The sequence below is a fragment of the Lethenteron reissneri genome, chromosome 47 (assembly GCF_015708825.2).
Source record: "Lethenteron reissneri isolate LAM-NWPU_2019-01 chromosome 47, ASM1570882v1, whole genome shotgun sequence".
Lineage (NCBI taxonomy): Eukaryota > Metazoa > Chordata > Hyperoartia > Petromyzontiformes > Petromyzontidae > Lethenteron > Lethenteron reissneri.
This window is the reverse complement of record NC_083825.1, coordinates 2,501,648-2,528,601: the sequence shown is the minus strand read 5'-3', so window position 1 is coordinate 2,528,601 and position 26,954 is coordinate 2,501,648. Positions and strand designations below refer to the sequence as shown.

Here is a 26,954-nt window from a genome sequence, read left to right as displayed (position 1 = left end):
GTTGAGCAATGTGCTAATCGTACCGCACGCACAACAGCTGCCGTACATCACTAAGTGGCAGTGACATGACCTCAACGTTTGTGCCAGGCTAGGTGAACTTTGAGGCCATGTGAAGAGCTGAAGGCTCGCTGCCAGATCACGGCAGGAGGTTACACGACAGACCAAGGTGTTAAGAGGCTGAATGACCCCCTGCGCCACCTTGCTGTGTTTTACTCACACAAAACCAACGACATCGATCCCCCTACACCCTGACTATTGGGGCAAGTCCTGTTAGCGAGCACCTTTGAAGAAGGCCAACATGGCACACACGAACGAGGGGGTGGTGTGTCTCTCATCACGCCAAGCAGCCTTCGTCTCCCCCAGTGCTGATGCTCACACACCGCATCGGGCACTCATTTAAGGCTGAGTCGACCTAGCCTAGGGGAAGGCCCAGCACCGGTTAAAATATTCGTCACCGATGTTGACCGCGAGTGGGAATCAAACTCGGCAGTGGGCCGACACACACGAGGTACACGTACGCACAGGTACGCGCAGGTATGCACAGACACACGCACGCACCTGGAGATGACGAGCTCGCAGAACTTGTAGTGGCCCTTGTCGGCGGCGATGGTGAGGGCGGTGTCACGGGACGAGGGCACGGGCGCCGCGTTCACGTCCGCTCCTCGCTCCAGCAGCACGCGCCCCACCTCGGCGTAGCCGCCGGATGCAGCCTCCATCAGCGGGGTCAGCCCCGTCTGCCGGGGGGGGGACACAAAGTTGAAGGTTTTTAGACGCCGGCGTCGTTCAAGCCTCTGAAATATCAGGGTCCGATCGTCAGATTGCTTCGAGGTCCAACACACTTGGGCAACCCAACGCCTCCACTCATCGCGACCCTGTCCCATCGGCGGGGCACAAAGACACGCATAGAGACTCATAGAATCTCCTCTCATAGAGACCTACATGTGAGTCTATATATATGCATTAGAAAATATATATAATTTTGCATTGAACTAGGAACCCATATCTTAAAGAGAGGATCTTTGCCTATAATGCCTGGCAATTCACCAGCATTGATTTAAGCAAAGTCTGGCTCTGCTGATGAGACCAGGCAAGTCATTTCTTGAAAAGAAATTATGCATGCCCCAAATGCCATGGGGCCGATGGTTTGCATATATGCAGACATGTATACGTGAAGGAGACCCGATAAACTTGACTGCTTCGCTACCACAAACCAAATCGCTCACCAACTTGTCTAGAGACCTGGAGAGACTAGGCCAATCAGGACTGAGCACCGAGCGAACAGCAACATGCACGCACGCATTTGGGCGTCAGGTCCTTGCAAAGCCTTGACATTTCCTACGCCACTCGCTTTTAAAAACGCACACACGTGGAAACGGACATGTGCGAGAACGTGTGCGGACGTGCGCTCAAACGTGCACGGCGTGTCTGCCGATCAACGGGCGATGTTTTGTCTGAATCACGGCTGGGACTCGGCATGTCATTCCCGTATGGCCCTGGTGGTGGCATCGCCCCGTATCCGTTACAGCAAGGGACCCAGATGCATTGCATAAAACCAAACCGCGGCGTGGCTGACTATGTGGGGGGGAGGGAATGGGAAATGCGAGGATGGGCCAGAGCATGTGCATACGTCATCAGCACTACTGGAACGATCCACCACCGAAGGAAAGAAGAGGGAATTGAACCAAGCAATGCAAACATGCTAAATGGCGTTGTGATTATTATAATAATTATTCATAAGAGCATTTTTTGGTTTAGACCGCGTAAATATAAATGGGGCGTTAATCCCGCCACCACCCAATACCACCAATTAGTAAGGTTCGTCACGTAATCTAACATAAAAAAAACTATGGATAATATTGGTCGCGAAAGCACGCGTGTTAAACTGACCATTATTATTTTCTTCTGCTACTTTTAATTATTACACCATTTGCGAGCGGCGGTCGTCTTTTTTTACCGTATGCGTAGATTGGAAAACTGCGCAACGTCCCGGGTTTTAAGGGGAGGAGTTCCTGCGCAGCGTGCGCACGCCAGGGGGAGCCCCGCTTCACAACCATCAAAGAAGCCCTCCCTTCTGTTCGTGTTCAGCCCCAATAGAAACCAGCCTCAACCCAGAGGCTGTTTGTTTACCCAACGGGAACTTCCTGCTCACTCTAATTACCCATTAGTCACTTGAGGGGGTGCCCCAAACATCCCCACCCCACACCGGAAACCCAACCTCCCCCCCCCCCCCACCCTTCTACCAAGCTCAGCCCAAGACCATCTGGGTGCTCTTTGGGGCCTCGGTCAGAAGGAACTGCTGCAGAGCAATGCCTCATTGCCACGAGCACAGGGGAAGTGGCCCCCACCAGCCCAGCGATAGCCCATTTCCGTCCCAGAAATAGCACCGGGGGGCCTGGGCCCATGTCTGCATGCGCAGCGAGTCAAGATGCTCGCTCTTGCGAAAGTGAAATAAAAAAAACTTTGTGTTTAACAACAATCGACGTAGACGTTGGGTTTGGTGCGACGACATGAGTAAAAATAAGAAGTCGTTTTGCTGTTTTTGGCGATGCTTTAGGAACCGTGATGCGAGCTAGGAAGATGAACTCAGCGAGTGGCACTACGGCATGCGGTGGCGGCGGCTTTGTGGCGATCCTGCTACGTCGCGACCGGCTCTGGGGTGGGCGCGAGGCTCAGGCTGAGAACAATCCTTATAGCCGGGATCCTATCACGTGTTTCCCACCCGCCGCGCCCAACACGCGTGTCCCACCCGCCACGCCCGACCACGTGTCCCACCCGCCGCACCCGACGCGCGTGTCAGCTGTCCCGACATGGTGCAAAGCACCTGGCATGCGAGCCGGACGATCTGCCAATGACTGCAGCGAATTGGCGAGTGGGGGATCATCGATCAACCCGACTGCTTTCCGTCGCAGTCTATCGAGTGCAGCGGGAGGCCGGAACTGGGGTGGTGGTAGTGGCGGAAACCCCAGACTTGACGACAACGGCACACTCCAAAAGCCCGGCCCGTAACTGAGATTTGCGTAAGTCCGCCGTCCCGCGACACGTCGGCTGCACACGCACCTTGGCCCTGTGCTCGACGTTGGCCTTCCTCTCGACGAGCAGGCTGACCACCTCGTGGCGGCCCTGGAAGCAGGCGAGCGTGAGCGCCGTGTTGCGGTTCGTCTCGATCTGCGCGTTGATGTCGGAGCCCATGTCGAGGAGCAGCTTCACGGCGGCCGTGTGCCCGTTCATCGCTGCCAGCATCAGCGGCGAGATGCCCAGCTTGCTGCCCGTCCTGCAAGAACAGCGCCATCATCATCATCTTTATAATCGTCGTCGTCATCAACAGCAGCCGAAAATTTGGACGCGAGACCATGTGGGAATACCACGTGCTGTAGGATTTGGCTGCGGGCCGGCCAGGAGATGGCAAGCGGGTTTTTTAAAATCCATCTCTGCCGAGTTTTGAGTGCGCGTTACGCCTCTCGTATTCGTGGTGGGATCTCTCCAGATTCTCCACTCAATGGAGCAGCACACTCCTGAAAATAAGTCCTCGGAAAATCATAATCATCATCAGCCATGACCAATCGACTTTGAGCCAGTTCACTTGGGCCAGAGCCAAGCCTGAGCCAAGCCACGACGAAGAGAACTGAGGCATAAGAGAGGAGCGAAGGGGATGGGTGTTGTCCGCGTGTGGTGAGGGCACCGCACCGGGAGTTGAATCTCTGCGCCGGCGTTGAGCAGGATCTTGATGATGTTGACGTAGCCCCCGGAGGCGGCGAGGCTCAGCGGCGTGTAGTCCGACACGTTGCGGTGCTCCTTGTTGGCTCCGCGCGCGATCAGCAGCTCCACCACCTAAGCAAGCGGCACGGCACACGGCGGGGAAGGAACTAATTTGAGGCCGAGTCGACCTAGGAGGAGGCCCAGGACTGGTTCACATAGTCGCTGAGTTCATAGCACAGCACGCTCACCACTATGTCACCTCTCCCCAGTACAAGCATGCACTCGCACACTCACACTCACGCACACTCACACAAGCACGCACACTCACAAGCACACAAATACAGACAAACACAATCATGCTGTCACTCACTCACTCACGCTCTCACTCAGGCTCTCTCGCTCACCTCCTGCCGGCCTCCCGAGCAGGCGAGCGAGAGCGGCGTGTCCTTGGTCCGCTCGGACTGCGCCTCGATGTCCGCGCCGTTGTCCAGCAGCAGCTCCACCACGTTCACGTGTCCCGCCGTCGCCGCCAGGATGAGCGGCGTGAAGCCTGAAGCACGCGGCGCAAACCAGCATCAGCCAGGTGCCTCATCGTCGTCATCACACAGGCTCCATCGACTGCCTCCCCAAGTCGTTGCCATCCCTCACTGATCACGCGAGGACTGCACGTTCCGTTGATCGTGTGCTCAGAACTACTCGAAAGACGGCGAGTGAGTGAGCACGATAAAATTACAAACACAAGTGTGGCCAAGTCCAAAATATGCCCCTGAAATAGGCAATTAGTGTGCCAAGAGGCCAAGATACTTGCAGCGACGGACAAACAGTGTTTGCGGGCCGTTGCCAAATGGCAGGCCTCATTTGCTCGTGGGCCGTGTGGAATGAAGTCACGGGCCGGATGGGTTCGTAGTGCCCGAGAAAAATCCTCAAAACCCAAGGATCTGGTTGCCGCGTGCGAGCACGGTGTCTCCCCCCGGGCCGGTGGTGGGGTGCAGCTCACCCTTCTTGTCCCGGTGCTCAATGTTGGCGCCGCGGGCGATGAGCACCGTGACCAGGTCCTCGTGACCGCCGGCGCAGGCCAGCGTCAGCGCGGTGTCGTGGTTGCTCTCCGTCTAGGTCACGCACAAGCCAAAGGTAAAGATCCTGGTTAGACTGAAAGGCTTGCAGGGGTAAGTGCTATCAGCGGGCACCTGTTAAAGGCTGGCTCGGAGCAAGAGGGTGTGGTGTGGCCACAATCACACCACCTTGGTCTCAGCAGTTCTGATATTTGCACAAAGCACCAGGTACTTTTACAGCACCGAGTCAACCGAACGGAAACCCAGGACAGGCACAGATACCACATGCTACAGGTGTCATCAATGGCCAGGAATCGAACCCAGGTCTCCGGGATTGTGTCAGTGTGCTAACAGCTGCACCACGTCCCCAGACACACAACGCACACATACGTGCTACGGTCCCCACTCCCAACGCTCCCCACCACCAGCTAACCACCAGCCCGAGGTGTTGCACCTCCATCAAAAGCCATCCCAACAAATCCTACCGAACAAACACCAACAATTCTCAACAGGCTGAAATGAAACGTGAGAACCATTACCAAAGCAAGGCATTTTCCTTTTCCCGAACCAATATGGAGTGGTGGTGCCCCAGGTGTGCATGCCGCACCATGAACCCGGAGACCAGAGTTCAATTCCCGGCTAACATCAGTTGCCGAGTGATATATTAACTGGTCCTGGGCCTTCACCAACCTGTATTACCCAGTGTGGTGAAGTAGGCAATAAACCCCCGAGTCTAACGAGATGGGGAGGCTTTCATCCAGCAGTGGATTGTCAAAAGGGCTGTAAATGCTTACTATAATAATAATAATAAAGGTGGCTTTAATGAGCACTCTACAGGATAGCTATATTACTGACCGTTACAAATCAGCAGATCAAGCAGAATGCCAATTACAGCAATTCAAAGGGCTATCCTGTCAACACACACACAGAAGCGTGCGACTGCCCTGCAACACACATGGATGCAATCTACATCAACCAGGTCAAACGCTGCAACCTGCGCATCAGGATTACAACGGATCATCTTCACTACGTACAGAGACAGACACAGACAGATGGAGCAGAACGGAGCTCAATGTATTCAGTCTCTAAATGTTCACTGGAAAACGGCAAAGCGTCGTGGAGAGTGGTCGAGACTCGGCGAGACGCCCCCCCTCCCCACCCCGCTGGAGAAGCGGCCGCAGGACGGAGTGCGCATGGTCACCTGTGCGTCCAGCTCCAGGGGGTTGTAGGGGTGAGGGATCGGCGGGGACACGATGGGGCTCGGCGCCGGTGTCTGCGGCTGGGAGGAGGAGCCGCCGAGGGCGCCGTGCGGCGGGGGAGGGTTGGCCACGGCCGAGGGCCGGCCGCTGGCAGCTGCGGACGGACGGACACGACGCGGGTCAGCGCGGCTCTCCGGAGGAGAGGTGCGTCACGAGCGATTGACTGAAATCGCGCGCTCACGACATGTGCTTCGCCCAGCGATCCGCGCTGTCGATTCCCTGCCCCTGTTCGAGTGCAGACCTTGATCGTTTTTTCTCTGCCTACATATGACCGCTTCTCTTTCCATACAATACATTTGCCCACTGCTGCTGCAGTGTCATTGATGTGGTTGCATTTAGCATCTATATAAATCCACAATGCAGCAGTATATTGCTATGGTAATGGGTTATCTTCAACTTGTGCATTGTTATTATTTAGGCTAATGGTTGGAATTAAGACAATCATTCAGATTTCCTCAATTTCATCCCGACTTTCTGGATTTTCCCCGAAGATGACCGGCATAGTTTAAAATGAAACATCGTTTTTCTCCTCTTTAAATTTACAGGTGTGAGGTGAAATAACAGCGATTGGTATGTTCAACTCTTGCATATGCGACAATTTTATTTGTTTTGTTATGTTAGGCGGAGGAGGGTCTTAGTAAACCTGATCATGCCGTGGAATAACCAATAAATCAACTGTGCATCTCAGGAAAGACAAGACGGCACAGATGATGGGGCACACAACAAGATGGTACAGATACGACTGCGGCAATGGCACATTAAAGAACGGATTCTTTAGTCGAGCAATAAACCCAAATCGTGACGGATCAGGAAATCACCGGATGCCTCTAAATGGTGCCACCAGCACGCACACAACGAGTTGCACACAACGAGTTGCACACAACGAGTTGCACAACAGGCAACGTGCCAGACACCCATCCCACAGAGCGGTTCAGTGAAACACGCTGGCGACAAGACGTCCAACCGCCACGGCAAACCGTGCGCTCACCTGCCATGATGTCTCCGAGCGTGTCGGTGAGCGTGCGGGCAGGGCACGCCACCATGAGGCCCTCTCCCGTCTCGCCCAGCACCAGCTGCCCCGTTGCGCTCACCCCGACTCCGACCCCCATGCCGCCCAGCTCAGGGGGCACGCCGGCGGCGTCCAAGGGGGCGGCGCCGCCGGGCGGCTGCGCCGTGTGCAGGGACACGAAGCCCGCGGGGAGGCCGCCGGTGCCGCCGCCGCCCCCTGGAACCGCCGCCCCGCCGGCCGTGAGAGGCAGGTGCTGGTGCTGGTGAGCGGGCGAGCCGTCTTCCCTGGGCAAGATGGCTTCCATTTGCGCCAGGCGGGCGTAGGCGGTTTCCGGGGTGGTTGTGCCGCCTGCGCACGTCACAGAGTAACACACCCGGCGGACTTTCGTTCAAATCTAGACATAGGCCAGCGGTAAAGGTGCAGCCCTGCTATCACGCGCAAGTGCCACTGCTGGCAGAAGGGCCTCCAATCAAGAAGGTAGATTGGCCTCCACTTCCACTCTGGCCAGGCGTCATGCAAGAGGTGGGAGTACACACATTATACGCTGCACACAAGGCCTGCCAAGTCATCTAACAGCGGCGTACTCTTTATATTGCTGGGTCGACAAAGGCAGGGGATTTAAGAAACTTGAGCCAATCTCAACTCAAGCGTCAGGAGATCGAACCGGCGACCTCTGCATTGCAAGCCCCGTGTGCGCTGCTGACCGTGACACCATGGCAGTACCCCTTCCATCAAACATCTCTAAATACCCGTCTGTACTGTGTGTGTCGTGAGCGACTCATCGATTCCAACACACCTGTGGACTCCTGCTGCTGCTGCTGCTGGATCTGCTGTTGCATCTGTTGCTGCAACAGCTGCTGCTGCTGGAGCTGCTGTTGCAACAGTTGCTGCTGCAGCTGCAGGTGCTGCTGCTGTTGCTGCAATTGCTGCTGCAACTGCTGCAGCTGCTGCTGCTGGTGCAAGTGGAGCTGGATTTGCTGCGGCGTCTGCTGAGGCGGCGTTTGAACGGCCGCGCCATTGGGGGGCGCGGTTGCTGCGGCGCCCGTCGCCCCCCCCGGCTGCTGCTGCTGCTGCAGCTGTTGCTGCTGCTGCAGAAGCGCCTGCCGCTGCGCCTTGGCCTCCAGGTACTGCTTCTTGAGCTGCTGCTGCGTCTTGAGCTGCAGCTCGCGCTCCACACGCTGCAGCTCCTCCAGGATGCGCTGCTTCTTCTGGATCTGCTCCTCGCGCGTGCGGCTCAGCTCCTCGATGCGCTCGCGCGTCAGCTGCTCCGCCTGCGCCAGCTCCAGCGACTGCAGCTGCGCGTTCTTCTCGATGGCCTCGCGGATCCGTTGCTCCAGCTCCGTCAGCTTGCCCTGCGCCTCCTCCACGATGCGCTCGGGTGACTGTTGCGCGTGCCCTCCGGTTCCGCCGCCGCCGGCTCCACCGCCACCACCGCCGCCTCCGCCGCCGCCGCCCGGGACCCCCGCCGGCGCGGCGGTGTGGTGGGCGCCCCCGGCCGCCACCGCCGCCGCCGCAGCCGCCGCCTGGTGCGCCCGCGTGTGGACGTGGCAGCAGCAGCCTCCTGCGGCGGTAGCGGCCACGTCAGGGTTGGGTGGGACGGGGCTGGGCGCCGGCAAAGGTGGACCGGCACCGGGCTTGGGCTTTGCCGGAGCTTAGAGAGGGGGGGGGGGTTGACAGAAAGGAAGTCCGCGAGTGAGGACCACAGTTACCAGTCACGTGTTCGCGCTCGCACCGACGCGTGGTCGTCACGGAGCCCCACACGTCAACAACATGACCGGCTTTGCTGCATCACCGTTTGACAAAACCCTACCTTTGATAGGCCTCGCCGAACGGGACCATCAAACTACACCTCGGCGCAACTGAAAAGCAGATGCTTTTCGTGGCTTCGGCAGCCAGATGAAATGCGAGTAGTTATGTAAACCTTGTAAGCTAAAAGACACTCGTTAATATATACAAATAATGATGCATATTTAGAAAATAATGTAAAGGAGGGCTTTAATGAAAAAATATTGAAAGCAACCAATTCCAATAATTGGGTACACGGTATTTAAATATTTCCATTCTTTAAAATGTCCATTCGCTGTAAGTTCCAGCGGTTATAACCGCTCACAAATTATAACCTCCGATTAGCACGTTTGGCTACATACAGTGTGAAAGAAGTTCACACGTACATAAAGTTTCTCCCCAATAATGGGCGCGGATGAATTAGCAAAACGGCGCTTTAGTTTGACACCATCGCTCCCAGACCGACGTAAGAATAAAATTGCTTTTATTCAGCCATGTTTCATGTCCAAGACGCAAGACGCAATTATAAGGGCCAGCGAGACACTGCAGGTGCAGGGCAGGCAGAGCAGAGCGGGAGACTGCGGGTTGAGGTGGAAAGACGTGGTGGACCGAGATACGAGCGCACAGCCGACGTGACGAGAGAAGAGGGCGTCGGAGAGAAACACGTGGGCAGCCGTTCCCACGCAACAACGGGGCCTCTGACTGGGCAAGATGAGATGCGTCGTTGTGATTAGTCTGCATGACCTCTGCAGCCACGAGAGGCGTGAAACTCTATTCTTGAATCGGGACGCGCGCTCCAATCGTGAGAACAAGCGGTGCACCCCCCAAAAGACGGCTGCCGCGACAGGGAAACGCTCCGGGGCACTACCTTTTCCTCGCGCCGGCAGGTTCTGCTGGAGGTCGTTGGGCGGCTTGTCGGGTTCCTGGGGCGGAACCACCATGGGCAGGGCCTGCATGGGCACCCGCGGGGCCTGGGTAAGGTCAGAGAAACCCGGACACCTTGAAAACCCAACGCAGCAGCAGCAATGACAAGAGCCCAATAAAGCCTCTCTCTCTGGGAAGCCCACAAGGTGCTGGAGAGCTCAAGGGTCTCCCCCCCATCTGCGTTGAGGGTCAACGCGAGTTCTTCGGTTCCCCGCCGAGCCGTTTGCAGATGTTTTGTTCCCGACTGTGTTTTTGCGCGAGCAGTGCATAATCTGGTGCAGCCAATGTCACGCAGGCCGGGACGGAACGGCATCGCTGAATAGCAACGTTGACGTAAAAAAAATGATAACCGTGACGTTTTACTCCGAATTAATGCGTCAGGTCTCCTCTACAGAGGCTTGCCCAGTTGGGTAAAAATTTCATTTTTATTTAATTGTATTACTCCTGAGCAGAATGCTAAGGGAACACATTTGAAATTAAATTTCCAGCGTTCCAAAACAATAACAAAAGAAACATGAGAATAATATCTTATTGATATCCCGTTACAAACCAAGTCTACCCAGCAAAAAAGATAGTTCACGAACAACATCCAACGGAGCAGGAAGACGGGCACGGACCGACACTCCGAAACACAAACAGTTCAACCCTCAGCCCGAGCCTGACACCCAGCCCCATGTGTCAACCCACACACCTGAACCCACAGATCCAACATCCCACCCTGAACCCGCACAATCTCACCCAGGCAATCGAACCCCCCCTCTACTTGAGCCACCGTCTAATCCTAACACAACTACTGAATCAAACACAACTACTGGACCTCACACACCTGAACCCACACACCTCAAGGACGCTAATGGAAGTGTGGGCTTGGTGTGCGGCATACGTACAAAGATGGGAGCACCAACCTGCCCCTGGTCCTGGGGAGGGGGGGTGAGTTGGGGGGCCTCGGGGGGCGAGGCAGAGAGCAGGTTGTGCGGGTAGTCGATCAAGTAGCACACCACGCTCGTGTGGCCGCCTTTGGCTGCTTCAATGAGCATTGTGGAGCCGTCCTGCGGGACAGAGGACACGGAACAAACGGCGATTGGACTTCGCTGCCGGGGAGTCGGTCGACCAGAATCACCGTTTCGTCTCATCAAGCACCACAGTGCAGGTTACAGCAGCAACCACTGACTCACTCAACTAACCACTCACTCACTAAACTAACCACTCACTCACTCAACTAACCACTCACTCACTCAACTAACCACTCACTCACTCACTAACCACTGACTCACTCACTCAACCACTCACTCACTCAACCACTCACTCACTCACTCAACCACTCACTCACTCAGCACTCACCAGCCACCAATCACGAGCATTGCCACATATTCATCAAAGTGTATTCCTACAGGCATGATTCAAGTACGGTTGCCACGATATAAAATTGTACACAATGAGGTTCATTGCGATACCAGTTACCACCATCAACTTAGGAAACAGCATTTCCATTTGTATAATTTTTGTGCTTTGCTGTAAATTCAGCACGAACAAAGATGAATTCAACCGCCGTTCACTCAGCAGGAGCCTGCTAATTAGTCGTTCTAATCATTGCAACCTCGTAACGCACAAACTGTCTAGCGATTTATATCTGCAAAGCTGTGTGCGCATGTGCACATATGTGTACGTGAGTGTATCCACGTGGGAGTATGGAATACAGCTGCCCTGGCAGCAATGGACCCTTGGACACATGGGCTAATTGGGACGGCCAAGCACGGGGGCTGTAACTTGACACTGTCGTTGGATGAAGGCCGCATGACAGCGCGGGGCCTTTGTGTGCGCAAGTTCAGATGTGTGTGCACGCGCACGCGCATGTATAAGTGTTTGCTGGCAGTGGGGAACACAGGTGGTTCATCTGCCAGTCACCTCAATCAGTTAACCCAAAACACCTGGGGTCTGTAACCGTGACTGCCTGCCGGTAGCGAACATTCCACGCGTCACGTGCCGGTCTCGAAGCGCAGCCGGCCCGGCGCAAGCGGCGTCACCGCCTTCTCACCGGCGCGGCCGCAGCCGTTGCCGCCGGTGCAGGCACGGGCAGGCGCGACTCATTGGGGAACGCGTGCAGAGGGCGACGGGCGTTTGCGGCGCGTGCCGATCGGCGCGGCGTTCCAGCCGGGCAAGGCGGGCGGGCGGTTTACCTTAAGGCGGTGGTTGGGATCGGCGCCGTGAGCCAGTAGCAGCTCGACCACGGAGAGGTGGCCGCCGGCGCAAGCCAGCGACAGCACCGTGTGGTCGTTGTTGGCCGTGGCGCGGTTCACGTCTGCCCCTGCACCCAGGAGACCGTGGGGGGGGGGGGCAAGAGTCGACGGGGTGCACAGGCGGCGGCCACGCGGAGGCGGGTGACAAAACACGGCCGGCGTTATTGCCAAAAAAGAAAACGTCCCAACAGCAGGACTGCGGTTGGTTTGTTCTGACGAAATGGGCAAAAAGTGGTTGGGACCATCATGGCGATTGTTATGATTACTAGTGTTACTTCAAATTTGTTGTTTGCGCAGGAGAACTATTTCACCAAAGGCGTTTCGATTCCATGTTTTGCAATATTTTATCGAATCTTATTCGTCACTCTAGAGGCACTATTTTACAATATGTTTCCATAATATCAAAATTCTATTAAGTTAAATATTTAATTTCTAATTAAGTAATGTATTGTAATTTTTTTTAATTTGTTAACTTTTTTCATTGCTGTATTTATTGTATTTAAAAATTTTGTAACCTGTTGCAAACGTGTTTCTAATTTAACAGTTTTTTTGTTTTGTTGATGAAACCCGATTCAAGAACTTCTGAGCTCACAGGGCGATTCTAAATAAACTGTTCATCATTACTCTGGGGTCGGACTTCATTTGCACAATGTATAAAAATACTATTTTAAGCTTCCAACTTCATTTTGGCACGCAACATTTAAGACTTCTGTTTTTAATTCAGGGTCAGGAAGTTGGCCGTGCACAAAGCAAAACAATTTCACGGAACAAAATAACACTCGTTTCGCAGGTCAGAATCACCGCAAAGGAAACATTTGCCAACCATCCATCTCGATATTAAGAGGTGGGGGGTGGCATGGGCAGCGTTGTGGAACATCGCTACAAACCCAGTCACCTGACTTGGAATTGAATTTGCCTATGATGCGGCAAAGGCTATTATCCAGACGTCAGCCCAAGTATAGGACCGGCTAAAACGCAACAAAGTTGGCATAATGGGTAGCAGTCATCTGCCTGTCATCTCTAGCACCTGGGTCTGTCTTGGGGACCCCCTCCTGCCAGCAGCGAGCCATCCGCACTTTAGACGGCCGCATAGCGCACCTAGCCTGGTGCAAGCGTGCCGCGGGTGACGTCGCTGCCGCTTGGCGGAGGGTGGCGGCTGCCCATTTATTGAGTGCACACGGTGGCGGGGGTCTCCCCGACGCTCGCACTCACCCTTGCTGATGAGGAACTGCACGGTGCACACGTGTCCGGCCCGCGCCGCCTTCATGAGCGGCGTGCGGCCGCCCTCCGACTCGTGCTCCTGCGGGACGGCGCGGCACGCTTTACTTCTCACTCGCGTGCGACGCGAACGCACCCTGGGCGATCCCAGGTGACCCCGGTTGACCCCGAGTCGAACAGATTTGTCCGAGAAGTCAAGTTTTTTTATTTTCATAGTTAACGCTCGTTTCCCCAACAAAACTTTTCCGAGTCCCAATAATCTTTTGCAGGAGGGTACTGCCGAATTATCACAATAGGGGGCAACTTGGTAATAAAAAAGTTAATCATCTGCAGGTTAGTATTCAGCATTCTCCTGTTGCTGTGATGGGTTCCCCATCGTTTCCCCTCATCGTCTCTTGCACAAGTGGTAAGCGAACCCCATGCAATTGGGCGTTATATTTCTGTAATGCACTGCATCCCTGAACACGTGGTTAACCGTTTCATGCCTTCAGTGTGAATGTGAATCACCACCCTGCCATTGTAGTGAACGGTGCAAGACTTGAATGTTGTTTTCATCAAATGTGTTTACCACTCAAGTGTTTGCAATATTAATATGTATTTGCTGCAGTTCCTTTTTCTTCCCATTCACAAAGGCCCTCTGCGAGTCATTGTCGTAAAACAGCTTACGGCTGAATGTTTCTTTCTCCCGTCAACAAATAAAATAAAATCAGGCAAAGATGGGGGATGGAGAAAGCGTCGGATTTCGACTTCACCGCCGCGTGGCCGGATCGTGGCCTCACCAGGTCGGCGCCGGCTTGCAGCAGGAGGTCGGCCACAGTCGGTGTGGCCGTTCTCGCAGGCGTACGTGAGCGCCGTGTCGCCCGTGGCCGTCGTCGCGTGCACGTTGGCCCCTGTCTCGCGCGCACACGCGGCACGCACGGGACAGGGATGGCGGGCGCGGCGTCAAACAAAGGGGGAGCTGTTGACGCCTCGTTTGGCAACGGTCGCCAACGGAGGTTAGCGGCGTTGTCCGAGAGGGCCAGCGGGCGCTGGAACTCTCGCCAAGGAAGAGCCGATGAGAACAAAACACGAGTGTCGAGTTGTGTTGCTGTTATTAAGTCAAGCGCACACCACCCCCCCCCCCCCCCACGAGAAAACCCACGACATTAAAACAAAAACTTTGCGCAAAAACTTCGGTGATAAAACCCAGAGCGAAAGGACCCATTTAAAACACGACAATGCATTCTGCCCCAACAGTACCGTTGGCTTCAACACTAATTAAATAGTTGTGAACACAAAGGGTTGTTGGAAAGAGTTGCATAATCCAAGCACATACATGATTACTCCTCACTTGTTAACTATTTATAATACAAATACACCAAGACATCTGTGAGTCCGGTCTTTGATGTCCGTAACGGGGTGCCCGTTTTCAAGCCCGGATGAGCCAGCATAGCCGCTGGGGTGGGCGACCACCCAGTACACAACAGGTTGCTCTGGGGCAGCAACGGGAATTAACTCAGTGGGCAGCAAATCTATCGTTGTCCTGTACCAAGCTCCAAGCTCTCTGCCTTTACCAACCAGTCCTGATCAGCGTGGTGACGTATGGTCATATAACCCCCGTGGCCTGCACAGCATGGGGACGTCCTCATCCAGCAGTGGATTGACAAGAGGCCTGAGGCCTGTGTGAACGTGCGCGTGGATCATGTGAATACACAGATGTATGACACCGGTGGATTCTGCAAGTCCTCCGTGCAATACATGACGCAAACCACTCGACCACTCCACACCGGGCTCTTTCCAGATTCGCACGTGGCACGGCGCGATCGTGAATCCACTCCTTGGACGAGCGCATCCTCAATGCGGTGCAGGCAGTGAGCGTTGTTTTGTTCATAATCAACGTTTTGACCATACTTCACCCACATGGGTCGAGGGGCAGAACGGGTTTTTTTCCTTCCCTGCCCCCTCTGATGCCCACGACGCCCACTTGTCGTGCGTGATGGCCGCCCATCCAAGCTCCATCCAGACTAAAGCCCTGCTTAGTGGGTGCAATGCACGTGATTTTAGTCCCAAGGTAGATTCGCTTTGCTCTCACCAACAACAAAGTGCATATGCCGCAAGCAGGCTGTGCGCGTGCACTGGGTAAAACCGCAGCCACCGGCAATCAATGTGCTACCAAAAGCCCGATTAAACATCGGCTAAAAGAAGCGCAAATAATGTTGGCTTAACGTCCGGGATGTCGCGAATCTGAGGGACCGATGATGAAAAGCCCGCGAATCTACGTTTGGCCTTCTTGCCTGGTAAGAGGAAACGTTTCTCTCCAAGCTGGACGGAGGGGAAAGCCCTCTGATGGGAGGAGGCCTCACGGCAGACCGCTGCTTTGACAATGCCCCCAAGACTGCCGCTAAGGCAAGGGGCGCGCCCTTGCGAAATACTCCTCTCGCTTGTGTCAAGAGAAGAGAAAGCTGGGCACCAGAACCCGCCAGGTCAGCTCTTCGCAGCCAACATTTGTGAAGAGAACAGCGATCATTGTCATTTGCAACTTTGAAAATGACAAATCGTGCCTTTTGTTAAGTTGTTCGGACAGTGTTGTGGCTATCTGGCATAGGTTTGCGAGTGCCACGGTGTACACATTTACTCATGCCTCTCCACCTGTCACGGCGCACACGATCGGTGTGGAGAAGCTGGCTGTTGTTTTCTCGTGTCCACTGCGAGCAGGGCACGTTGACCACAGTGGGCAAGTGTGAGGTGCCCAGCGCCTGTGTGTCCTTGTGTATTGATTTTTCTGATTGCACTGTTGGCTTTTCCGTACAGCCTTTTGTTGTTTGTGCCAAGACTTCCTTGCAAAAGAGGCTTTTGTTTCAATGACTTTTCATAATCATCCTCATCACCCCATGGTCGATCCACTGCTCGATGAAGGTCTCTCCAAGCCATTACGATCCCTCGAGTGCTCCAGCGATGCCACGATCCATACATTTCAACGGTCGTCACTTTTCTCGGGCACATTTCTCTCCTTTGGTTGCCATTCCAGTCTCGTCCATCAGCCACCATCGTGCTAAATAATGTGTCCAGCGCAAGCCGCTTGCAATAGGCTCGGGAAGACTGACGCAACAGCTTAGAGAGGGGTCAGGGCACACTTTTTGCCCGGGTGGCGCTCCTGTTATCGCCGTACACGGAACAACGCGCGATATTGAGTTACCCCCCCCCCCGCCCGAGTGTAGACGTGGAAAATGACACGGCAAAGGGGCACCAAACACGCACAAGTGCCGAGTCATTATTCGCATGCTGCCGACTGATAGTAAACACAAACACCTGCAGAAAACCGGCTCCTCTAATCCAGAGTCAACACTGCCACTTCACTAAATCAACAATGTATTTCCTTTTACTTCCTCTTGCCCTGCCGTTGCTGCCGTGACGGCGATTGGCGGAAGGTTGGGTTGACGTAAGAAAAATGCGAACACGTGACCGACAATACAAGCTGGAGAGCGGTTGGAGCTCCACGCTCCGGATGCAGTGACCCGAGTTCGATTCCCGGTAACGGCATCTGAAGCGGTCTTGGGCTGCCACCCACTTCAACAACCTGCATTGACCAACGTGCTGAAGCATGGTTTTTAAAAACACCATGACCTGCAATGGCTTGGAGAGGTCTTAACGCCGCAGTGGACTGTGACAAAGTGCTGTACATCACGTTATTTCTTCATTTAATTTCCTGTTGGGCAGCCGCTGATTTAAGCAAGGTTGTTTTGAAGTGACAAATATTTGACACACGGTCAAACGTTACAAGTAATGATATCCCAGCGCTCCTGCCGGCTGAAGGGCGTGGGGGGGTTTTGTTTGTTATTCTATGGCGATTAATTACCACAGAAATCTCATCGGGGGCACAGCCCTGTAAACCAGCGCCTGCGTCAGCGCCTCACCAATGGCCACGTCACCACCTGGCACTGGCAGAGCAACCTCCGCCGCCGCTGCCGCCGCCGCCTTTCGGTGCCGGCGACAACCCAACTCGTGCTGCCGCCCGGGTGAAGGTTTTAAAAATAGGTCGCTCTCCAGTTACAAAGACGGTGACAATGCAAAGGAAAATGTGGTGCCGGGGGGGGGAAGGCTGCCAACTAAACGAGCCGTCTGGTCACGCTTGCGGGTCAATACTCGTCAAGCGCCATCCCCTACCGAACGGCGAGGCTTCGTCAACTGCGCCAAAACGCCGTATTCGATGATCGCATTGTGAACGGGCACAACGGCCGCGTTTTGACCGTCGCAGAATACAGACGCCTTGGGCGCGCGCAGCCTGCCCGGTGTGTGAGAGAGAGGGGGAGAAACGATCCCGACACAGTCAGCCCTTTGTCTGATCGTCTGGAATGTTCGTTTTGCATACCACGCATTCTAGAGTCATTAAGTGGGCAACTCGAGTGGTGGTGGTGGCGCTGCAGCAGCAGCAAGTCGTCCAAACGCCGCTATGTTGTTCCTGCTTTGCGGCAGCCTACCTGGGTTGTGAACTCTCCCTTCGTCTCGAGACGGAACGACATGGGGGCTTTCTCCGCATACAATGTGTGATGCACACACATAGCAAGAGACCTTGCTCGACTTATTTTCGATGAGACAGGGTAGCAATTCAAGGAAATGTGCGCATAAGCCCCCACCCCCCTCCCCCGACGCATTCTTGGGTAAGTAAGCCTATCAGATGTGCTGCCGCACAAAGGAAAACCCGGTCTGCCTAGGCCAGTGTGTAGTTGCACCGGCTTATCAGATGCGCCCACGGACCAGTTACAATGCAGATCGCTCGCTTCTGTGCAAAGCAGCCCCAGCTCTCCCCCCCCAGGGCTGTGCACAACGCACATCTTGCCGTGCTCTGCATAAATACACAAAGTATCGAGGGTTATGAAGCACGCTCTGGGTATTCGTGCTCCCCTTCCCGTAGCGCAGGGCCACCACGAAGGAAGCCCCCTGCTGGGTTTCACGGCAGGGGGAGAGATGTTGCTGTGCATATTTCTATTGCGTGATCTGCAGGTAAATAAAGGTAATTTGTAGAGACAATCAGCTTCATGGAAGAATCTATTTGTAGGGGAGGCATCTTGTCTACGATTTAGTCCTTCACATTCTCCACAACGCAAATTATTATGTTGTGCATTGTATTGGTCAGCCTATGGACATCTGGCAGTTGACCAACATTGGTTTGGGCGGGCGTGACTGCTGGACGAGACGTTGGATGTCGAAACCTGTCCAAAGCTTGCTTGTGTTGAACCGTCACTGCCGAGGCTATTTAACTCCCAGGGTAGAGCGTGTGGCTGATGAGAAGTGTAAAACGTATTTTTGTTTCATGTGTGGAGACAGGTTTTGGCAAGGGAGCATATTGTCCGCTTATTTAAATACGTCACTCAGTCTCTGCACCGACGCCAGCGCTTATATCGTATTTCTAAACAAATGCTGCGTTGCTTTGTGCAATGGTGCAGTGAAAACCAGACGCTCTGGGGTGTCATCGTCCCCCGCCAAGGCACCGGGGTGAATGTGAGAGGTGGGAGGCTGTGGGGGTGGCTCCTGGGCGGCCTCCAACAACCCACGGCACGATCATACATCACGTGCAAGGCAGCGCACCCCGCGGTGCACACGATGCGCCACATGCACAGATCGTACATACACTACACACAGATCAGGCGGCAGAGCGTGGCACAGCAGAAGGGAGTGTAGGAAAACAACAATTCAGCTCTGTTTGGAATCCATTCATCTATTAATTTTACTTGCCTTCTTGGGAATACCACATTGTAATTTCCCCACTGCGATTCACAAAAGGGGCATTGTTTGCGGAATATTAACTGCACGATAACGCGCGCAAACAACCACAACATAAGCGTATGAAACAATTACCCGCTCCGCTCTTCGATTAATTGTCATCATTTGTTGTCACGATTAACAGATTACTATTTGCGATTGTCGTGCATGCAGAGTCCAGGCAATCTACGGAGGTTCTTCTCAGTCATGAGTCCCATTACAGCTGCAAGGATATTTTCTCTCTCCACGTGCTTCTTTCTACACCCACTACTCTCCAGTCTCTCCCGACCCTCACTCCACCGCATCCTCTCACCTCGCGCCCTCTGTCTGCCTCTAACCCTCGCTGCCCTGCACCGATGGCATGTCCACATCCCTTCTTCCCACAGCATCTGCGCGCAGCTCCCTCAAACTGGTGATTTGCACAGAGCGGCAATCGTCGCCCCCTACCAAAAGGGACAAAAAGTTCCCGTTTACAAGTCAGGTGCTGCCCAAACTGTGCAGCACGGGGACAGCTGCTGCCACTGGCCGTGCGCGCCCCTTCACATGTGTTGAGATGAGATGCGATTTCGATTTAAAGCTTTCGTGATTGCAGGGATTTATCTTCTTGGTACTTTCGGTAAAGTCACGTAGAAGGGAAATAATAAAAAAAAAATTTTTCATATAATTAAATAATTCTCACGACGTTTCGGCCACAACGCAAGCAGCCGTCCTCAGATGAAAAACAGGTCTGTCAGAAAGACAGCGTCTGAATGGCTTTGTGGCCGAAACGTCGTGAGAATTATTTTATTACGTTAAATTCTTATTATTTTATTATTTCCCTTCTACGTGACTTTACCGAAAGAACCAAGAAGAAGAGATGCAAAGCGAACTGACATGTCACGGACTATGTGGGGGGGAGGGGGTTGCGCTACATCCGATGCAAATTACGATCGTTATTTTTCACACTTTTCAGATTTCGTTCCTTTGTTTTTTTCAAGTGTCCATGCGGGCTCACACGAATGGCAAATCATTTAGAAATGTAGAATCCACGAAAGAAATGTAGTTAATCAACGTATTATTAAATTTCGATTTAAAGCTTTCGTGACTGCAGGGATTCATCTTCTTAGTTCTTTCGGTAAAGTCACGTAGAAGGGAAGTAATAAAATAATAAAAATAAAACATAATAAATTATTAAGTGTTCAGCTGACAAAGCTGTATGAAAAGTACTATTTGAGGCCACACAATTTTGATATTTGAGACCACACAATTTTGACACTGCTCGGTCAACTGGAAAAAGGACTTTTGCAAACAGACACGAGAAGCACACATATATCAGGCAACACAACAACAACAACGGAGCTGGCAAGCCGGTCCATTACGTCAGCCGGACAAGCCTAGTCCTGGTACGTAACATGAGGTTGCCTCGTTTTTGTTTGTGTCTTCATGAAAATGCTTTTGTGAAAGTATTCTGTTACCAAGAGTGCCCAGCAGCTATAAAGATAGAACAATGGTATTGCTAAGCAGTGTGCCATGAAAGCATTTTATAATGACTGCCTCCCCAGCAATTCTGTGCATTGCCACGATTTAATAACAAAAATCTTCTTTCTCCTACCATCTCATTCGTTTGCTTTTTTGTGATTTCATCCTGTGTGTAATACGTCACTCACGCCGTTACACTCGTATAATGCGCAACAAAATAGTCTTACACGCACACACATAGACACGTACAGGTCTTGAGATTTAACAAAAGAAGTGATTCCAAGAATCGATGCATCGATGCCTGCCCCCCCCGAGGTCCTAGTCTCAAGACAAACAGTTTCGAGCTTTCGTAGTTTATGTGAAAACACAGGAAGTGACCTCTCAGATGGACGGGGGGGGGGGGGGGGGTGAGTGGGGCGACGGCTACCTGCGGCGAGGAGGTACTTGACGAGCTCCAGGTGGCCCTCCTGGGCGGCCTCCATGAGCGGCGTGGAGCAGCCCAGCTCCAGGTCGGCTCCCGCCTTGATGAGGAAGTCGGCCACCTCCAGGAAGCCGCCGCAGCACGCCAAGGTGAGCGCCGTCTCCTGCGTCTCCTCCGTCTGCGCGTTGATGTTTGCGCCTGGGGGCGGCGGGCGAGCGAGCAAAACACAGTACCAGTTACGGGGGAGCCCCGGGGGGAACACCGAGGCCAAATTTATGTCGTAAGGCTCTCTCTCCCCACCACCCCAACAAGACCACGAAAATTTAATTATCATGCGTACAAGCGTTCAACAAGCCAATTGTCACCGTTCGAGCCATAATTCTCACAAATTTATCAATTCAATAACGAATCCTATTGGCTGAAAAACCTACGTGTTAAGGTAACACCGCGCTGTTGTACAGGCAGAGAAAAGTCCTTATACATCGGCCGCTCATTCTTTGTTGTCCAAGTCATTTATTGGGGCGACGAACACAAATCTACGCATATCAGCCAGCAGACTGGCGTGCGCAGCGCGAAAGGCCACCGCAGTGCCATTGGCGAGCGAGCGCGCGAGTTTTGTTGTTGCGACCTCTAGCGCGGTGGTGAAAACACAGCGTGGACGACGTGAAGCGAGCCGGCCCGGCACACCCAGCTCCTCCCGAGAGAATCCCGACGTCGGCGCGCGATCTCACCTTGCGCGAGCAGCAGGGCGACCATCTCCTCGTGGCCCTCGCGGGCGGCCTCCATCAGCGGCGTGTAGCCCTCGTCGTTCACCTCCTCCAGGTTGGCCCCCCTCTCGATGAGCAGCGCCGCCAGCTCCACGTGCCCGCCGCACGCTGCCAGCGTGAGTGGAGACTCGAACGAGTCGGCCGGCATGTTGACCTGCGCGCCGCTCTCCAGCAGCAGCCGCGCCACCTCCACGTGCCCGTCCTGCAAGCAGGGGATGGACGCGACGCAAACCATTTCAACATTTTGGCAAAATTTGGGCCGTGACGCCGGGAAATGGGCCCTGCCCTTGTCGATGACGGCAAGGAATCTTTCTTTCATTGCAACAACACGCGCGGGTCAGAATACCACAGCGAGAGGTTCCAAACAGGATACAAAAATAAATCCATGAACACTCATTCCGGCGTGGTGGAACCACATGAAAGGGGTGGTACAAATTGGAGTCCGGGCCCCCGCTGCCCCAACCAAGTGGGGAGAAAGATGACGATTTAAATGGGGAGGAAAAGATTGAGGGGGGAGGATAAGAATAAACCAGCATACTAAGGGGAAGCCGGGAGGGGGGGGGGCGGGGGACATCACGGGATCTTTACCATCCACTGTGTAGCAGACGGAGTGTAGTCTTAGGGCTAATGCTCCCACAGAATTATTCAGGACAGCCTCTGGATTTGAACCGTGAGCCTATGCAAAAAGCAACAAGGGCACGTCACCGCCCGAATATAACGATTCAGAATTTAATTTTGGCTTCAACCACAATTATCTGACCAAATGTGTATTGTAAGATCCTCCCCCACCACCTTACATAGCCAAACAAATACAATTGTTACGTGAACAAGTGTCTGACATGCCAATGTATTATTGTTTCAGCACACAGCAGTTATTGCTGCTTCAGAAAACCAGGAAGTCAGAAAAACATGCAGGAAGTCATCTAAGGTGGCCCCAGCCAAAGAATAATTCTTACTTCCTGGATTTTATTCCGACTTCCTGGATTTCCTCAAGATGCTTGGCACAGTTTCAAGAAAAAAACATAAAATCTAATTGCTGCTAAATTTGGTTGTGAGATCTTAATTTTAGAACTTTCGTGACTGCAGTAAATGATTATTTGGTTCTTTCGGTTAAGTCACGTCTAAAGATAAAATAATAAATTAAATAATAGCATACGACGTTTCGATTGCAACACAAGCAATCATCATCAGGTATAATGAAATAGCGACATAAAATCTAACCAGAAAACTATAGACAGACATATTAGCAGACCACTCATTGATATGCAAATGTTTTCTCCAACCCCCTCCCTCTCTCTGCCTCCTCCCCCCTCTGTCTATTTAAGGCCACCCCACAGAGATGATCACCCCTCTCTGGTTCCTGTGTTGCTCCCTCTATGTATCTTGGTGATATCTGTCTGCTAATATGTCTGTCTATAGTTTTCTGGTTAGATTTTATGTCGCTATTTCATTATACCTGATGATGATTGCTTGTGTTGCAATCGAAACGTCGTATGCTATTATTTTATCTTTAGACGTGACTTAACCGAAAGAACCAAATAATTGGTTGTGAGAGTTCTTTAGATTACCGGCGAGCTCAAAACAATAACCCTAAAACCAATCGCAGAAAAACGTTACACTTTGCCACTGTGGATGGACACAACGGCTCTGCAGGAAATCTCTTTTTCAAAACAGTCCTCCGCTGTAACTGTGTTGTCGTTCGTTATGCGGTGCACCAACACAGCTGGCCTGGAGCCACCGCTCTCGTGTGTGGCCTCCGCTGACGTGCATGTGCGCCGCCGCCGCCACCACCACCCACCATGCAAGCCTCCATCAGAGCCGTGTGCATCTCATCCGTCTTGTGCTCCTGGTCAGCTCCGGCCTCTAAGAGGAACCTCACCATCTCCAGGTGGCCTGCAGGAGAAAGAAAAAAATAATGATGGCATTCAAAGCATTTTTTTTTATCGTCATAACCCAAACACCGGCACCCGATAGAGAGGTGGGTGGAAGCCAAGGACGCACGAGCGTGAATCGCTGCCAGAAGCACACGACAAACACTGGCAGAATTGCAATGAGAAACGCCGGCTCGGTCCTTCGGGTTTGTTCCATTATGTAACGTGTATCTCAACACCCTCTCAAATACTGCCTTCCGAGCCCAGAGTACACCTGCGCAATTGCCTTTACCGTCTATTGTACACATTTCAAAAACTCATCCAATGTCCCAAATGTCCAAATTTCTGAAATGGATTGTTCCAGAAATGAAGAGGCACTCGATCAATAAAACGAAGGGACTTGTACGTTATTGGTAAAGTACGTTCCCAAAGACACACTTTATAACCCACGGCCTGCAGAATCCGTTTGTCACAATAACACCCAATCGCTGGCCAGAGTAAGCTGGACAGAGAAGCCCAATGAGGCCTCATGCACGGCATCAACGAGAGAAAAAACGATCGTGCAAGTTATCAGAAGGGGAGAGAAAGCAGATGGACTGGGACTCATTCTTGAGAGGGGACAAGTGTTTGACGAATAAGGACGTAAAAGGAGGAAATGGAAGGGAAAACAATCAGAGGACGGAAGGAAGGGGGCGGTGTTTTTTGGTTACGAAGAGGAGGGCAGGGAACAGAGAAGGATCGAGATGATTTCGGTGAAGGCCCTGCCGTTACGGCAAGGCCTTCACCGAAATCATCTCGATCCTAACGACCAAGAAGACCGTCCTGTGGATCCGCGCGCAGCTCTGGCGCCCGCCGCCCGGACAAACAAAGAGCGGAGCGGGCGGCAACGTACCCTTGTAGCAGGCGAGGGTGAGGGCGCTCTCCTTGAACTCGTTGGAGTGCGTGTTGATGCCGGCGCCGCGCTCCAGCAGCAGGCGTGCCACCTCCACGTGGCCGCCGCTCGCCGCCTCCATCAGCGGCGTGTGCCCGCTCTCGTTGTGGTCCTCCAGGTTGGCGCCCGCCTCCAGCAGCACGCGCACCACGTCCACGTAGCCGCCGGCGCACGCGTACGTCAGGGCCGTGTTGCCTGCCGACAACACCGAGCGCGGAGGAAAAGATGGGGGGGGTCAGGTGGGACTAGCGTGTCGGAGCGATTTTTGCATCTTCTTATTGTAATAATTTTACACCCGTCTACTCTCGACACCCTCACCGAGTGTCATGGCTCTTTCACGAGGAGGGCGATGATGTGTGTAATTCTAATCGAGTCATTCACGGTGCGATTCTTCACATTTGGGAAATTTGGACCATGACACCGGCACACACGATGGCCTACTCTGAACGACGTCACGGGGTCTCAAACGTCGACTGTGAAAGCAGACGGCATGTATTTGATCAGCGATCCCACAGCCAAGAACACCAATCACACGTTAGCCTGCCTAACGAATTAACTGTCGGCGCTCCTCGAAATGTTTACAGGATGGCTCGGAAAGGGGTACGTGCGTGTTTGACAATATAGGGTGGCCTCACGTGCAGCTTTCAAAGTCCACGGGTTCATTGTTGCCAAAGCAGCTTTTGTTTGGTTAATCCGAGTTCCATACACGCCATCCACTCCCACTCCGGCCTGTGCCCATTTCACCCTCGGCACGAAATGGAAAGGGAGGAGGCCGAGCTACAACAATTCCTTTGCCATGCGGACCTACGGCCGAGGCAAACGTGTGGGGTCACACGCCGTCACCAATGCACGCTGCGCTGGCAACACAGAATCAAGGCCTCAGTGTAGCAAGCTCGCCGTACTGGGTAAACTAATGTAGTACAGATGGCGCGGCCAGTGCGGTTGTTACGTAACGGAAATACCGTAAATACGCGATGGGGGTACGTTTTCTTGTTTACAGGGGGCATTTTCTCAGGGAAGCTATCCATCACGGGCAGCATCTTGCTGACGAAGGACTTGCTTCATCGTAAGCACTGCCGACAGCTACTGCTGGCTCTCAGGTTTACTGTCCCCCCCCCGCCCCCCACTCTAAGCTCAAAGTCCTCTGTTTACAGTCTCCAGGCCTGCCACTTCGAGATTCTGGGGACGGCGCTTGCCGCGTGACCAATGGGTGGTGGTTGTGGTAACGTACTTATGCTGAACTTCTGTCGCAGTTCATATTGGCACGTGGCTCCCGTCGGTTACCCGCGGTAAATTTTCGCAATTAGGCAATGTCAGGCAGCGGTGCGTTTCCCACACGGAGACCTTCGACCGGCCATGGGACTGGCGATCACAACGCAAGCTAAACACGAGTCGTTAGCCATTTAAACTTTAATCATCTCCACAGGGCCAGCGGTTTCGCGCCTCATACCCCCCCCGCCCCTCCAACATTGCCCACCGCCCAACAATTACGCAGGTTAAGAAGGGGTCACAGTGTCCCAAGCTGGTCCAAATTAGTTGCCTGCCAACGGGGTTAGTCATTAGAACACAGCACATGCGTTGCCGCCTGCCAAGCCAACGCGCTTGGCCTTGTGGGATCCCCCACTGCAGCTGCTGCCGCTTCTGCCGCCGCAGCTCACCGGTGGAGGACTGCGCGTTGACGTCAGCGCCGTGAGCAAGCAGCAGCCGCACGATGTCCACAAAGCCGCCGCTGGCAGCCGCCATGAGCGGCGTGATGTCACCCTTCACGCCGCGGTCCTCTACGTTGGCGTGCATCGCCAGCAGCACCTGCAGCCGGCGCGCCCGCGCACCGGTCAGCACCGCGGGGGAGACAGCACCACCGACCACCGCCACCACACGCACACACAGACCTGGAAACGTAACTCAGCGACGCGACGCAGCGGCCCAATTGCCCCCTGCCGCATCTCCGGCGATTTGATGAATTCTCACGATCGAGATTGCGATTCAAGAACATATTCTTGTGTTCTTTGTGTAGGTTTTTTTCCTTTTTCTCAACGTCGTTGTACGATTTTATTTGCTCTACTATCCTTAGTGTATGAACGTATACTTGTATAAACTGTGATTAATGTAATCTTGCACACATTAATTACATCCAAATCATAAACGTGGCAATGTAAGCGTCGATTCAGAAGCTATTTTGAAACGAACACATGTCCAAAAAATTTGATTGTCTTCATTGGCAGCCATTATCCATCCACTGCTGGATGGAGGCCTCCCCAAGCCAATGCCATCCCTCACGAGTCCAGTGGTGCTACAATCCACTGCACATGAACCGATCTCATCGCTGAAGTCTCCGTGGTGGTGGTGGTGGTCATCCTCCTTTGACTGCCATTCCATCAGCAGTCTCCATCACCAATCCCACCTCAGGGCCATATTCTTAGTAATGGCTTGGCCTCTGACACAGTTCAGCTCAGGCTTGCACTACCGAGTTGCTTCCATAGATGCGTACGAGCCCCGAGTCAAGCGATGGCTTGCTCAAGGAAATCCTGAGCAGAGCGTGGCTGGGACTGTCTTCAGAGCCAGCTTTCCAGTAAAGCACGGTTTTCAG

At 53.4% G+C, this 26,954-nt stretch overlaps 1 protein-coding gene across 1 annotated transcript in view; it reads right to left on the bottom strand.

Annotated features, from left to right (window-relative positions):
* LOC133354401 (ankyrin repeat domain-containing protein 17-like) overlaps positions 1 to 26,954 on the bottom strand; it is a 102,046-nt gene that overhangs the window by 13,948 nt on the left and 61,144 nt on the right. The window contains 19 exon segments of the mRNA XM_061571209.1: positions 559 to 734; positions 3,058 to 3,271; positions 3,680 to 3,828; positions 4,101 to 4,246; positions 4,694 to 4,805; positions 5,950 to 6,101; positions 6,996 to 7,364; positions 7,813 to 8,667; positions 9,670 to 9,772; positions 10,631 to 10,774; positions 11,903 to 12,030; positions 13,175 to 13,262; positions 13,960 to 13,995; positions 13,997 to 14,070; positions 20,805 to 20,996; positions 21,530 to 21,767; positions 23,364 to 23,458; positions 24,329 to 24,562; positions 26,026 to 26,173. Coding sequence (XP_061427193.1) covers positions 559 to 734; positions 3,058 to 3,271; positions 3,680 to 3,828; positions 4,101 to 4,246; positions 4,694 to 4,805; positions 5,950 to 6,101; positions 6,996 to 7,364; positions 7,813 to 8,667; positions 9,670 to 9,772; positions 10,631 to 10,774; positions 11,903 to 12,030; positions 13,175 to 13,262; positions 13,960 to 13,995; positions 13,997 to 14,070; positions 20,805 to 20,996; positions 21,530 to 21,767; positions 23,364 to 23,458; positions 24,329 to 24,562; positions 26,026 to 26,173 — 3,653 coding nt within the window.